Genomic DNA, 16,254 nt, shown 5'->3' with positions numbered 1-16,254 from the left:
GTGCAAGAGTGTTTTATAATGACTGACTCTCACAGTTATGAATACAAGAGAAAACTAAGTTAAAGTAGGCAGAGAACTCCACATCTGCATTTTATTAAATTTAATTTCTGATGCTCAGCTTTGCAGCAATTTTGTTCCCTCAATACCTTTTATCTGCATGTACTTATACATGTGCTCATATGAATTTTTTAAGGTAAGCCAACCTACTTGTTTGGATTATTTTTTCCCCAGTAAGTCTAAAACTGGTGTATAAACAGAATAATATGAGAGAATATTTGATAGAGATTTAACAGTGAAACTTAAAACCATCCACAGGCTTCCCATATTTTTGTAATATACACTGAAGTTTGTCACTAAAGTCACTTTGTAGGCACTTTGTAAAGTCACTGATAAAAAAACCTCTCATACTAGTATATTTTTCAACTGATCCGTCAAGTGCCAAAAACACAAACAAAACTTGTATCAACAACTTGCCACTCACCACAGTGAATTAGAAGGTCATCATGAAATTCATATAGCTCCTCCCGAATCTCCTCTGGACAGGGACAATCCTCTCCCAGTTGAAAATTCAGCAACATATTAATCTTTAAGGGATTTAAAACACAGTTAAAACAGTGAAATAGCTTAGGGCATATTCTAGTATATAGCAATACTTTACCTATTTATAACTTTGGTTTACAGCATGAGTTTTAGACCACAAGTTTCAACATTCTGACATTCAGCATTTTGTGGCATGGAATAAATTAATTTTCAAATTCATTTTGGTTCTCCAGTGAGTCAGGATTTTATTTTGTCATCATAAAGAGTTTTTTTAATCTTTAATTCAATCTTTTTTTTTAAGTATTACCTGCTCTTGAGGAGGAGACCGAAATTCTTTAGTCTTCTTGGCAGTCAATGCAGCAGACATGTTCAAGGCTTGCATGAGTTCATTGTACCTGTATTTCTGGTTATACTGCAATTTTGATACATAACGGTCTGCAAACGATACAATTGCTTCCACTCTATGTTGTAGTTCACAGTCACAAAAATAATTGAGTAAATGACACATCTAGGGTAGAGAAAACAGACAATCTCAACAGTTTTACAAACTCTGGGGGAGAACTTGAGCACACATTATACACTGCATCAGACTGTAAAAATGAGAGACATTTTTCCTATATTTTTGTTTCAACACTGTGAAGGATAAAAAAATGGTTGTTTCATTTTCTGATTGATAATATATTGTACACCCAATCTATCACTCCATGCACCCAAAATATCTAGAAATCACACACTAATTTGGCTTGAAAGTGTCCTTTAAAGACTGCCTGGTCTAACCCTTTGCTTCTTATGAAATAAATATGTATTCACATTTCTATTTAAGTATAGATAGATGCAGAAAGAACTGCATCATCATCAATTTTTTTAAATGAATTTGAGGTTTTAAGGCAAAGTGGAATTAAAGACCTTCAGAATTTCAAATCTTATTAAGTAGAGAACAGACAAAAAACACAATCCTTTTTTCATTAAGAGTAGAATATAAGTAACATATTTATAATAAATGGTCACCTGAAGCTTAACAGATTCTGGTAATCTTGTCTGCAACAAGCCCTTTGCAGGAGCTTTTGTTTGTTTGATTGCTTTCTCCCCAGCTTCGACAGCCTTCTCTTCAACTTGTGTCACTTCTTCCTTCTCTGTCCTCTCTTCTGTTTCTTCTTTGTGGTCTCCAAACACAGTGGGATCAATGAGGAGTAACACCTGCTTCACATCATCATCATCAAAAACACCCATTACAAGCAGTGTTGCTATCAGTTTAAGAACAGGAACAAACTGGAAAGCAACCTGTCCTCCAACAGGGTCTCGTATGTGACTCCCACTGCCCTGCACTGCCTCTGTCAACATACTTATGGCCTTGGATTTAAGTATCTCCAGGGGTATCTCTGGGATGGATGTCTGATGATCTTCGCTGGTCGCAATAAAGCATGGAGTAGAAAAATTAAAGGCTGGTTTAAGACAAGTGCTAAGACCTACTCCAGGTAAACCATGTTTCTTTGTTTCATCGGGATATAGTTTAATATTTCGAGTTTCATCTGTAACTGGAATGATAAACTCATTGCTCATCATGAGCTTGGCTTGCTTGGCGTGCTCCAAGTGAATACTAATGAGCAAGTCGTAGAATCCAGAACGCAGAAGTCCAGGTAAGTATTGATTATCTATTGTGAAAAATAGCTGAGATACATCCACATGGCTACAAAGTGCATAAGCAACTCTAGTGTTACCTAGAGCACTAACTGAGCTATAGAGCTTTAAAGTGTGATAGTGAAACATCATCAAATCTTCTTGTTCACATAGTTCCAAAATATCAACACATCTGTTGTGAAATAAAGAAACAGAACACCAGTCAATTCCATGAATAAAGACTTTGAAAAAGTAAAGTTCTATAATCTCTGAACATTTTGATACTAAGATTAGTTAGTATCAACTTTTGTATTAGTGGCTTGAAGAGGAATATTTTCTCAGTTCCTTTTCAAACCACTAATATAAAGATTGATGGTAATTACTCTTAGTGTGTGCATCATTAAAACACAATAAATGGTGGGAATAATTTATTGAGACTGTTTAAAATTATTACTCCATAGGAAAAAAAAAAACACAACAAAATCTAAGATGGAGGTGCTTCTTTGGAATCAATTGTAAATTAGAACTCGTTTTTAAAATAGGCATATTAGGCTTGCTGAAAATCTGCATTACTACCATTCCTAAACAGTGCCTTTGTAGTTTACTCAGGATTGCTGGTTCATTTTTTCCACAAGACCCAGTGTTTTTCACTCTTTCCTTGAAATCAGCTTTATTAACAATAAATAAAATTGAGTTTTGAATCATTAAAAGAAATTTAACAATTACTAATAAAAGTACAGCTGTTAAATGATCTTTCTGCTAAGCTTCTGCTGATAGTTTGATGTTTCACTGGTAACGACATTTGACATTTGGATAGATCTTTGTAATCCTCACTCTGAAGATAAAACTTAATGAAACTCAAAGAAAGGCATGATCTTGACAATAAGAACTTATTTCATGTAAATTCAGTGCAGATGGAACAGGAATAGATTACAGGTTTCTATTACAGAAAAAAATGGTAAAATAGTACTTGCATGTTCTTAATGCTTGTTTTTCTCAAGTGAGAAAAATCTCCATGTTTAAAGACACACAGATTTAAGAGATGCTATTTCAACTTAAATTTAAATAAAACCAAATAATCATGCTTTCTTTTATGCATGCAAAACTTGGTCCATGTCATTAAAGTTCAGTCTCATGAATACAATAATGTCTGATATGATATTAGGTAGGATCAGAAATTCTCAACAGCTATAAGGTAATTATTCAGAAAGGCAGGTTTAATCAGTACACTGACACCTTTTTTCAGCATATTTTGTCCACATCAAGTAATTTTATCTCATTTTCAGTGTACCTGTTTTCTTCTGGGATATGAAGTGCCATCATCTGCAGAGGTTCCAAGCACTGCACGACCCAGCCATGACGCTCGCTGACACGCTCAGTTTCTACTCTGAGGAAGCTGTTTGGCATCCGGCTCCATAAAACTGGCGTGATTGTTTGTACATCAAGGCGAGGGGGACACTGAGGAATAGGATTTCTTTCTTCACTTTTAAAAATTGCTGCTGATAAAGGCATGGTGTTCTGAAACAAATATATGTATTAATTATTTTTGAAACATGTAATTATTAAGAAACCCATAACACCAAAAGGAAGTATAACTTTTAAATAACAAGGAAATTATAGAAATGTAGATGTTATTGCAATGTACAAAATCCATTAAAATCCCCCAAAATTAATGATGTTATCCTCAAACAATATTAGTTTATTTTGACAACTGCAGATAATCAATTAACTGCATATAATAACAACATTTACAGAAGTAAATATAGAAGTCAAATTACAAGTCATGCCTTTGACTCAACCCTTCCTAAGCAAATTTAACTGAGCAGGAATATACATGGAAATAAACAGATTTAAAAGAGAACGTTTACATAAAGATTGTCTTTCTATAGAATAGAAAAAATACTTCCTACCTTCAATTTACCAAGTTCAAACTGAATCAAGTTAGTGCTTGTGGGCTGTAAAAAAGTTGCTGGAAAAAGCTTGGTGTTTGGTTCAACCTAGAAGTGAAATGAGGTTAATTATTTTTTTTTAATTAAAAATGAAAAAACAAAATAATCTCTCTGAATATGAGATAAAATAAATATTGTATAACTTACACTTCATTAGCAAATAATTTATATAATTTAGTAAATAAAGTGTTGAATAGTGTCTACCTATAATATAGTAAAGTATTTGCAGTTATCATCATAAGAGCACCTGGTTTTTGAGACAGGTGTTTTGTAGCCTTATGTGCTCTCAACGCCTGTAGGAGGAACCACTGCCATGAAATAAAGAATTAAAAATATAATTATAGAACAGTATATTAGTTTTAAAAATTCAGTGCTCCAGGGTGGCTGAAAAAAGTACATCTCTGCAATTAAGTCAAAGTTTCAGACATTCAATTAAATATATTAATTGCATCATGGTGCATTTTGCGTGTCATGTACAGACGCTGTACATAAACTACAATATTTGTGCTGTGAAGGAGTACAACTCCTAACTTTGAGGACAGCAATCCATCAACTATGGACATAGACAAAATAATATAGGGGTATGTATTAACATTCCAACCTTTTTGATAAGGTAAAAAAGCCACAACCCCAAATCCAGAAAAAAAAAAAGGCATTCTGTTCTGATTGTTGTGTTGTTTTTTTTCCTGAATATCACCATGGAATTCAATAGTTAGATCAAGAACTACAGAAAAATTAATTTCCTCTCTTAAATATGTTGACCTGTAGGCCTTTTAAAATGAAAACAACAAACAAATATTGTCCTTGCATTTCAGTTAAGAAAGCTGAAAAGTATATGCAAACTCTATAAGACTAGATTACCTAGACCAGACAAATATAAATTATTTGTGGCAGTTGGAGTGAGAGATTTGATTTATTAAAATATTTTAAAGGTCTTACATTATTGTAAAAATATTCAAGACATGGAAATGAAAACTACATAATATTATTTTCATTACTTTCAAAAAGAGAGAAAATAATTAAATTACTCAAAATAAGCTAAAATATAAAAATATTTCACCCTTATTTGCTACAATCTTGTTGGGTTATACTATTTTATATCTATACAGAAAATGCTGGAGAGTCTCATTTTTCAGCAGACCAGGTGTAACAGGTTTATTGAGAAAATATTTCCTAAAAGAACTTCTGGTGTTTTTCTTTGAAAAAGAGAAGAAACCGAGGATAAATAATGGTATTTTGTGAGATAGTTTTACATTTAGTACATAGAACATGATTATATTAATTGTAAATCATACAAGGAAAAACCTGATAGTGTTATTTACACTACATTCAATAACATGCATCTTCCACACCTGTCTTTTCATACATCTCCTAGCAAGATAAGAACAGCTAAATGCTGTCAATGAAGAAAACCCCACAAACACCCACTGCAAAGAAACGCACCAAAGTTTCATGGGTCTGCTTAGAAGCTTTCATACTTATTTGTATCTGGTTAGAAAAACAACAAAGCTTAAGCACTTTAACCACCAATTTTCTTTTGCCAGTGTGCTGACATTCAATATTCTCCCAGCATGACACTGAAGTTACTGGTCACTATTACAAAATATTCCAAAATCACAACTACTACATAACCTCCCACCCCCACGTACAGGCTGTGCGCAGCCCTGCCACATTTGTTTTCAATGGAGTCAGTATAAAAGTTCCATTAAATCCAGTTAAATAATATTACAGTTTTGTCTGTATTACACATTTGAGGGGGTTGACGTAGAAGAAAGCAATGAACTGTTGCTAATACTGGACAACCTCTTCCACAGTAAGTGCTTTACTATAGCCAACTGATCTTACTGAGAGGAAATCTCAACAATCTGGTGCTCAAAACTCCTGTCAATCACTGATCCACTTTTAAAATGACATCATGTTTTGATGGTATTAATAACATTTAGGGCTCACCCCACTTATTGTGGCTTTCTGTATTAATGCATCTTTGAATTTTAGGTTTTGAAGCTTATCAAATCACAAGGTTAGTAAATCACAGCTATCTGCAGAAGACACAAACCTTAGTAATAATGAAGTAAATTTTTCTTCTTAATTCATATCAAAAATTATATATAAAGTCTAATTTTGACCTTCAGCTAGTTTAAATATTTATTTCCCCTTATTGTATAATAGATTCAGTTGAAAAAACAATTTAAAGAATTAACTTTATTAATCAAGATTCTGAACTGCACAGAGATGTAAAAAAAATATTTATCCAAACATACTGAAACAACACAAAAAATATAGCCTTAAAAGGAGTGAAAAAAGAGGGATAAATCAGAGTGATATAGGAAAACATATTATCATCATACAAATGGTGTCCAGTTAGATTCCTGGAAAAGTAGCATAAAAACAAGAATCTTACTAGATAGCTTCCTGAAAATTTGATAATACCTGGTAACAAGTGCCAAGCTCTCTTCCATTGGCTGTGAATGACACCATTCCAGTAGCCAGGTCAACAAAGCATCCAATTTCTATATCAACATTACTGCGACCCGATCTCTGGGAATTAGCAATTGCATCTCCTCCCCAAACCATGTAGCAATTGCTGCGCTTCACACTGAAAGAGCAACAAGAACAAAGCATAGGTCACACTGAACTTGGTGGACTTGCATTTTTCAATGGAGGAATACCTTTTTTTCCATTTCATAGTTATGAAAAAATTTCACAGGCTTCTGTGTGCACTTGTTAGTTACAGCTAAACAAACTGTTTCATCCATAGGGAGTAAATACAGATATTAAATTAAAGAAGCGCCTTTAATTTCAAATTCTTTCCAAAAGAAATTTTCTTCGCAAGAGAACATTAATGATAAATTCACTTTAACATGTCTATCTAAAACACATTCAGATATAGATGAGCACAGAAAACTCATACTCCATAATCAATTTTCTTATTAGTTTAAATCAATATTTAAAATATCATCGAGCTTATGAACAACAGTATTAAAATAAAACAGCAGTATTAAATTTTAAACAACAGTATTAAAATAAAAACTTCAATACACTATGAATAATTCCTTACCTTTCATGAACCCTGCCTCTCTCATCCCCTAAAGTAACTGTCACTGTACAATTTTTATTTAGGTCAAAATTCTCACTGTAAAAATGATAGTCTGGTGTTACCCAGCCAACCCAGACAGAGGATGGGTCTTGGCCAGCAAATATCCGTAGTGAGTAAAAATACTGAAAGGAGGAAAAGAGCATATTAGTAATAGAAATTTAAAGTATTTTATCAAGGAATAATCAAATCTCCTGTATATCAAACTTCAATAATAGTAATTCACATTCTTCTAATAAGTAATTTTAAATACTCTTAATAATAAAAAAAAAAACAGACTAGTGTTTTAATTTGATGAGGTTTATGTTTACACAAGTTGCAAATAACGCAGCTCTGGACATAATTATTTATAAAGTGTTGTATCATAAAAAATTATCAAAAAGGCTTCTTTCAACAGATTGATTTCTAATGAATATTGATTTCTAATGAACATGTTGCCACAAATAAATCTACTTCAAAACTTCAGAAGAACTAAGCATCTCAACATATTTACTTACTGTAGTAGAAGGAGGAGCAATTTCTTGGCTGTGCTTTCTACAGATAAAGGAAAATCAGTGAATAATTAAATAAAACAAAAGTAGTGAAAAATTAGTCATTATTAGGCTAAGTATACTTAAAAGCTAACTACTGTAAGTCAGCTTACTAGCTAACCAGCTTTGCTTGGTACTGAGTATGCATTAGCAAAGACTGTACAGGATACAAATATACAAGTAAAATAGTTGATTGCAATTAAGGTTGAGAGTGGGAGCAGAGTCAGATTTAGAGCAGTAAAATAAAGACAGAGGTAACTCAGAAAGCTGAGGTGCCCATTAATACCCAGTATATTTAAAAACCTTTCCCACAATCATTTTTCTTTTAATGAATTAGAAATCTTTCTGCTAGCAATTAGCTATTGAGCAATGATGTTGGTGAGCAATAATCCAAAGGGCAAAAGACTCTGAGCTGGTTTTCCAGACTAGCTTTTGCAAATCATAATAATTCAGAAAAAAAATGGAGCTGCTTAGGCAAAGGTCTATAGACCTTGTGATGCACTTATTTAGAAAAGGTTCTCTCTTGTCTGGACATAGCATTTCATGGTAATCTGTTCTTAGTACACAGAAATTTTGAGTATACAATAATAAAGAATAATATAACAATACATTTACACTGAAAGCATGAAGTAGGATAATCAAACCCAAGTCTAACCGTTTTTGGAAAACATCAGAGGAGGCATTTTCCACACCCATGCCGAAGTTGAATGATGAGTGGAACTCAATGGGCATACTCAAACGACAATATATCATGTCTGAATTGCTGTTCTGTGTGCCAAATGTTTTGTGAGTAACTTTTAACCGAGGTGGACTCTCAATGGTCCCATCAATTCTCCATATCTAAAAATAATAGAAATATTTTTAAATAAGTCTATCCAACAAAATGCTGAAAACTTCCATTTAGCTACTAGAGGATGAGAAAATTGAAAGAGCAAACTTAAATTTTTCATAATTAATTATCTTCAAAACTATGCAGCTTTGTTCTCTGACACTGAATTTAACCTGAAGAGCAAGGGAATCAACAGATTCAGTATGATTACTGACTACAAAAAATATTATCAAAATGTTCCATTCAGGAGTAAAAAAAAATTAAAAATACAGTTTATTAAACTAATTAACTTTGAGTACGCAAGTCATTAAAAAACTGCATCACAGGAATCAGTAATTTTCCACCACAAAAAGAAGAAAAATCAATTAGAATTGTTTAGAGGGTCATTATGGACTTTGCGTTCGATATTACTTTCCCTTGAGCTGAAAAAGTGCATTTTCAAATTCAGTGATAGGAATATTTTAAAGTCAGGAATAATGATGAAATAATCCTGATCAAATAAAAAAAAAATGCTGAAATAATTTAGTTGGAATTCAGTGAAATTTTCCGAGACAATCATTAGAGAATAATTGGCTATACCTAAATTAAAATAAATTGCCTAGAGAGATTGTAATAAAAAGTCTCCTCAGGAACTCAAACATATCACTTTGGAATATATTAATTTGAAAAAAATTTATAGAAAAGGCAGAATATATTACTCTGCTCTAGGATAGATTAGTTAGGGAGTTTTGGAATTCTTATCACTGGTGCATCACAATGAAAGAATCTGTGACACCACAGGTACACTTAAGTGTCCTCAGACTTCAGCTGAACAATTTTTAGATATTTAAGAAAAATTTACAGTAGAAAAGGTTTAGAAAGTGAAAGTGCATGTAAGGTAGAATACAAAAAACCCCCATAGCTAACATGCTTCCAGTAGCTGACCCCAACATAAATTAAGTCACATAATAAACCAGATAGGTATATCTATAGGAATCCATACTACCATAAATGAAAAAGAAGATGGACAAGATCATCTGGAATTATCTAAGAGTTACTTAATAGAGTAATATGACAAACTATCTGATGACAGTAAGCATTAGTAAGGGTTTAATGTCTCAGCTTGCTAAACAAACAATCATTGAACAGGTGTCTCTCTGACATGTAATGTTACCTTAATGTGAGGATGATTTTTTGGCACATTGACAAATGTTGGTAAGCGTTTACTAAACCACATAGCAACATCTCGGTTCATGTTAACAGCAAAAGGTTCAAAACCTTCTTGGAGGCCACACATCGTATAATACTTGAATGTACTGGCATCCATTCCAAGGTTCATGCGACCAATCTGAGATAGACCCAGTGCACAAATTGGAACAAAACCTATAGAAAAAAACCCAGCAAAACTTAATAACTTGGTTTAAAACCAGACATTCTTTATTTTCGATCTATCTAATGTGAACTAAACTTTAGCTCCTACAAGTAATGCACATGAAGTGATGACAGAAACAAGAATTTAAAGCCACCTTAAATACCAATGTCTATGTTCAATATAATTGCTACCTGAGAACTTAGGCACTATCCAATTTAATTTTTTATCTTTCTCATTTTTAGACTAATAAACATGGCATTATGCAAAAAAAAGGTCACTGGTAGCCAACCTTGGCTAGACCAAAGTTATTAACAGAAGTTAAATATGGTTTCTGAGAGTGCCAAATTTTCAAAAGAACTTTGAGATGAGGTTCAAGTATCTCAATACATTTGCTTAAAATTTATTTTATCATCCGTAGGTACAATTTTTTTTGCCAGCATTCATTCCTCCATCATTCACAATGGACAAATACACACTCCTTTAATGCCAGCATTTTTTATGACTCAACTTTTTGATCTCCATATATGTTTAGATAGGGATGAAAGGCTGTTGACTTATTTCACCATTTCCCAAAAAAACAAAATTTGGAGCAAAGTTAGGGAAAAGCCCACACTTCAACCTCTAAAGGAGATATTTTCTCTTCTAAATTTTGAGACTTGAGTATAGCTTTGTTAAGGCAGTCACTCATTCTTTGCCTTTATAAAAACTCTATCAATGGTAAGATAAAAGAAGAGCAGTGAGCAACCCAAAGTTTTCTGGCAATTACTAACAGGTATAAAAGCTATTACTGGTTGGAGGTGATACATTTACAAAGAAAAAGTAAATGAAAACATAAAGCAAATCCACTTGAAAATATTCCACAACTCTTTTACTACAGTCATGTAGATACTACTTTTTTGAAAAACCAAAGGCCAAAAACTGAAGAGGAAAAATATCCCAGGAAAATGGGATATTTGGATAAGTCATGAATAGGACAGAGAAAAAAAATAAAGATTAGACTCACGTTGCAAAGATCTTTCTTTTGATACAAACTCTCACCGCACTGTACTCATTTTGTCCTTTGCAGACATGAACATAGTATATTTACACTCCAGTGAGATTATCAGAGACTATATTTTCAGGTTTTGGAATTTTTTACAGGATGCTTATTATTATCACTTCTTCACAGCATTGAAGTCCTGACATAAAGCCTAGCAACACTGAGAAAATTTATCCACTCTGACTTCTGAAATCCCATTAATGTGGTTGAAGGAGAAAAGAAATTCAGTTTGTGCCACACAATCACTCTCAAAATAACTTTTTATGAAAGTAATGCTAGCACAGTCTGAAGGCTCATATCAGTGAAATATGATTTCTCAGTTCACTGAGTCATGACAGACTAGTTTTTCTGTTTGTTTTTTATTATTTTGTCTTCCAATAACCCTGTGACTTTAAAGGGGAAGTTACCATTTTCTATTCCGAAGTCAGCAAATGCGAGTTCTGAACCTTTACTGGTTATAAGCAACTCTCCGTTCAAAGTAAAGATGATTGACTTGTCATCCAAGTTTATCATACAACCAACTACATCTCCTGGTTGCCAGCTTCGTCCAAAGAATCCGCTGCCTTGATGCCAACACTGGCCCTAAATGGAAAACCAAGGAAATAAATCCAGTGGTAAAGTAAAAAACAAATACAAAATAAATTAAGAAACCCAGATATTTTATTTTCCAGATATTAAAGTAATTTGTAAACAGTACTGATCATGACTTTTGCCTTAGAGATAACAGGGACATAGAGAGACTAAGGCACCCTAATTTCAGCAATTTGAAACCTGAGAACTACTGTTCACTGGATTCAACTTCTTACACACTGTCATCCTTCTAGTCCTATAGAAGTCAAGCTTGAGAAGAAATTACATGCAGAAAGCAGAAAAAAACAGAAAAAGGAAAAGAGACTGAGTTTTTTTCAGTGAATAAAGAACCTTTTTTTTTGATTTTCCTAAAACATCATGTATAAAAAATGGAAGTGAGTGCTGTATCTTGTTTATAATCATGGCAGACTTCTGTACTTGGACACAGCCTAGGAAGATACATACAAACCAACACTTCTTTGTTAGCATAATCTTATGACAGAACCAAAATGGAGGTACTATCCACTGTGAAACAGAGCTCAGAGACATCTTTATGCGAATCAAAAACATGCTGGTAGTTGATGTTGAGTACACAGAGGAAACCTGTGTTGTAGCCCTCTGTCTAGCCTGTTTGTAGATCAAAAGAGGTAAAGGTGTACTGACTTTGCTTCCTTCAAATACAAATGCTTGGTCATCAGCTCCCAACTCTATGTCAGGTCGACAGCCTGGCCTGGCCCAGCCAACACGCATGTCTCCACCTGTCACAGCTTCAAACTCAAAGTACCACTTTCCAGACTTCACTGCATAGGATTGTTCTACTCTGAAAAATCGTATCTTGTCAATGCTGACTTTTTCTACTGTTTGGTCAGCTGCAAAAACAAACAGAGGAAAATAACCTCTCTTTTAATAATGAAACGAAATTATAAATGTCATATAAAAAGGCCATGAGTCTTATTGAAAATACATACCTATCTCTTGGTCAGGTGGCTCAATACTATAGCCATAGCCTGCAAATGTCCTGACAGCTTCACGGAGGCTGTCTCTGTTTGATTTTTTAGTACGTTCATCTAATAATGCGTATGGCACCAACCGAGGATTACGTTTGTTCTTTAGATCCTGAAAGGGATAATAAAAAACAACAAGAAGAAAAGTCTGTTTAGATATCACAAAGACTTTGAATAATGAGACAGAGTGTACTTTGGCATCATGTAATGATTACAGAAGAGAAGCAGCATTGATGAAGAAGAGTTCTATGCACGCAAGCTCAATTAATTATCTGTTAATAACACCAAAAACCTAAATACAAGAATGAAGGAGAAGGATGGAAATAAATTCTCATACATCCAGCAGCTGCAAACATACAGGTCTGACAATCCAGACTTTTATATGTAGGGCTTCTTTTCCTGCTCCCAGTCCCCTCTGGCTTTTCCAATTATTACAGGGCAGTCAGTATTTGTCATCTTAACTAACACTCCCTCCCAAATGATGTTCTGGAATAAAAAAATCTCATATTCTTTACTGATCCCAAATGCGTGTAAAGAAATTCATACCTGTTGAATGCCATAGGTCCATCCTTGCTTTATTCTATCTTTTGCCCAGACGTTATGAGCATTTTCTGCTAGTTTGTCAACTAGAAATTCCTGAGAAGGTAACAATTTCACTTCAGAAAGATCAAGAGGGGCAGGTTTATATCCATTTGACATCATGTAACTGTAAGTCAACAAAGCAAAACAGAGAGTCAAGCTATCCCAGTTATGGTATTTAAATCTTTCTATGAAGGATTCATAGGGTGGAAATCATTATCTCTCCCCACTTTTTAATCTCCTACTCTCCCTGTTCTTTTGCAAAAATCTTCCATTGCACTTGGTTATTGACTAGGATATAAATTGGATTCTAGCCATCTAGACCATCCATTTTCCACCTACTTTCACAATTAAATGTGACTCAGATCCATATTTACATGCCTAAACGGTTGTTATAAAGCAACAAAATTTTTTATTGAATAACAACTTTTTATATTTATATATATTTGTCATTTAAACATTTCAAGTAATTTCTATTTTAAAGATCTGTATGATGACTTCCTATGAAACTCTCTTATGTATCATTAAGTATGGTATTTTAATTAACTGTTCTGTAAGGACCTCATTGCCATTTTTTCCAACAGAAGAAAAAAATTTTAACTATTGTTCTTACCACTGTTTGACTGAATAAAAAGTTTAGTAATTTTTCAGCAGTAGCCATTATCTTCTCCAACCCTTCCATATTGTATAAGGACAACCTGCCCTTTTAGACATATTCAGATTCTCTTTTGCTCAAGTCTAGTTTCCATTAATTAGAATGCTTCACATAGGCAGTAGGTATTTTAATGAGAATAATAGCAAACCAGTATTATGATAGACTCTCTGCAGTATGAATCTTGAGAAAAGCTCTATTTTACTTTTTTAATTGAGGCCATCAATTTTAAGATTAAGATTACCATCTCTCGTATCACAAAAATATGTATTTTACTGCTCACTTGAAGCAATTGACTTTGTTTCTCATGGATAAATTTCTTTCAGAACAAAAAGACATATGGTGGGTTGATAAACTGAAGTGAAATGGCAAGTGTCCAACTTGCTGTTTCTGTCTCCGTAAAGTGGTAAATTCTCTTTCAAGTAAATAGATTTACCATCATATGAATAGACTGTTCTTTACTATGAGGCAGAACAGCACTGCAATGTTGTACTGAGCTTTGGAGTCTCTGTTCTAGGGTGATGTAACACTGCTACAATTGCCTGTATACAACTGTTTCTGCCTCTCAACAACTTCAGAAGGTGATGCAGCACAGTAGTATTCACATTCCAACATCATCACAGCCAAGTGAAGGCCTAACCAGAGATCTGTAAGACCTTATCATGTATGGGGTTCATATCCAGTATACTTTAAATTAATTTAAAATATTTTATATTTATAATAAATATAATATGTAACTGTTACCATAAGGCACATACTTTTTAGGAAGTTTGACTTTTTTAAGATCTTCCTCAGCTGCTGGATGAGCATGAACAATGTGACATCCAAGGGCCAAAAGCGTTCTGGCATAAAAATGGCATTAGTTAAACACAACATTATAGTTCTCATGCATTGTAAAAATACGCAGAAGAAACCATATTTAAAAACATGGAAATAATCTAAAAAAATGGTATTTAAAAACCCAAATATTTTCATTTATCAGGATAATAAATAAGCCCTTCAAAGATTAAAAAGGCACAAATCAATGGCTTGAGATTTCTACCACTTCATTAAAACAAACAGGATTTGGTCTATAGAGAGACAAGGTTTTTCTACATCAGTCTGATTGGCTTCCTGGGACTTCTAGTAAAGTTAGAAGAATATCTTTGAAAGAGATATTTTAATGGTTTTTATATCTTGGAACAGTATGATGCACTTGAATAAAAATAAAAAATTAAAACTTTATTTTCTTTTTTATTTAAAGCTCACTTGAGGGTTTCAGTTGACATTTGTAGATTATAATTCTTCTCTGTCTCAGGCAGTTTTGAGAATTCCACAAGACAAGGATGATGCCTTTTATTATCATCCCGTACCTGCAAAAGAACAGCAGAAAGGAGTACTTTCTTGATAGAGTCAAGAATCACAGTAAAAACTCAATAAATTCTCTGCAGCAATGTAAGTGATATCATTTATCTTTGTTCAGTGATGGCTACTCATAACTATATAAATCTCCTTTTCCCATTTTTTCCTTATAACGTGCGCTATAAATACTCCTCCATAGTTAATGAAATAAGCAATTCCAGCTTACATGGTCACATTGTTGGTAATGTATAGACCACCACTGCATATCCTATTCAAATTTCCAAGTCAAGATTTGGGCTGGTAGGAGAGTTAACCTAATACAGGTGACTATATCCAGACAGGTCATTCAAAACATACCTTGCCATATGTCCAGCCCAGTTCTATTTTATTCATTCCCCATAGTTCATGGATATTTTCAGCTAGTTTGTCCCTGATCTTTTCAAGATGAAAAGGAAGAGCAATCTAAGGAAAGAGCATAACAATTCCAGAAATAAGAAGAGGTTCCAGTTACCACACCTTGTATCCAACATCACTTAGTTTACTTAGTGCATCACAACAAGCAAATGAAGAATTGCTAAGAAAGAGGGAAGATTTTATATTATGAATTTAAGTTTTGAATAAACATAAGTTATAGATCCCATTACTGCAAACTTCACATACCTGACTGGTGTCTATTGGACAAGGGATAAAAGAAGCTTGTGAGAGAAATTGTGTTGTACCCAACAAATCCCTCACTCCTTCAAAGTCTCTCTTATATTCTTTGACTGGTTCCAATTTCATCTTCTCTTTTGGAAGCAATGCCTCATAACAGGGAGCATAGCCAGCAGGAGGCAGAAATTTAAACTCTCCATGACGTCCGCCCAACAAGAAACGAACTCTGTGCAATTTTCAATGAAGCAATTAGACTCTTAAATAATCAGCATATAGTATCATTATGAATAAATAGTGTAGAAGCCTAAACATTTGTTTTACTACCATTCACAAAACTGCATGTGTTCTTCATGTTTTGGTAAATACCAGAGTGTTACCGAGCATTCATACTAGCAGATACTGTCAGTAAAACCATCATCTACCCATTATATTTGAAAAATTTTTTTGGCCAAAACAAAATTAATTATTTAATATAGTGGCGTATTGAAATATTTCTCATTTAAAATCA

The 16,254-nt window shown here is 33.5% G+C and overlaps 1 protein-coding gene across 1 annotated transcript in view; it reads right to left on the bottom strand.

The window, feature by feature from the left end:
* RYR3 (ryanodine receptor 3) overlaps positions 1 to 16,254 on the bottom strand; it is a 194,180-nt gene that overhangs the window by 93,276 nt on the left and 84,650 nt on the right. The window contains exons 20-37 of the mRNA XM_064713454.1: positions 15,756 to 15,972; positions 15,453 to 15,557; positions 15,003 to 15,106; positions 14,513 to 14,596; positions 13,070 to 13,229; positions 12,488 to 12,635; positions 12,183 to 12,388; positions 11,357 to 11,531; positions 9,713 to 9,921; positions 8,386 to 8,570; positions 7,698 to 7,734; positions 7,165 to 7,325; positions 6,537 to 6,702; positions 4,068 to 4,154; positions 3,449 to 3,675; positions 1,549 to 2,350; positions 848 to 1,048; positions 482 to 584 (exon numbers count right to left, since the gene is read on the bottom strand). Coding sequence (XP_064569524.1) covers positions 482 to 584; positions 848 to 1,048; positions 1,549 to 2,350; positions 3,449 to 3,675; positions 4,068 to 4,154; positions 6,537 to 6,702; positions 7,165 to 7,325; positions 7,698 to 7,734; positions 8,386 to 8,570; positions 9,713 to 9,921; positions 11,357 to 11,531; positions 12,183 to 12,388; positions 12,488 to 12,635; positions 13,070 to 13,229; positions 14,513 to 14,596; positions 15,003 to 15,106; positions 15,453 to 15,557; positions 15,756 to 15,972 — 3,377 coding nt within the window. The remainder of the gene's footprint in view (positions 1 to 481; positions 585 to 847; positions 1,049 to 1,548; positions 2,351 to 3,448; positions 3,676 to 4,067; positions 4,155 to 6,536; positions 6,703 to 7,164; positions 7,326 to 7,697; positions 7,735 to 8,385; positions 8,571 to 9,712; positions 9,922 to 11,356; positions 11,532 to 12,182; positions 12,389 to 12,487; positions 12,636 to 13,069; positions 13,230 to 14,512; positions 14,597 to 15,002; positions 15,107 to 15,452; positions 15,558 to 15,755; positions 15,973 to 16,254) is intronic.

This window comes from Zonotrichia leucophrys, chromosome 5 (assembly GCF_028769735.1).
Source record: "Zonotrichia leucophrys gambelii isolate GWCS_2022_RI chromosome 5, RI_Zleu_2.0, whole genome shotgun sequence".
Taxonomy (NCBI): domain Eukaryota; kingdom Metazoa; phylum Chordata; class Aves; order Passeriformes; family Passerellidae; genus Zonotrichia; species Zonotrichia leucophrys.
The sequence above is the reverse complement of the archived record's forward strand: the minus strand, read 5'-3'. Positions and strand labels throughout refer to the sequence as shown.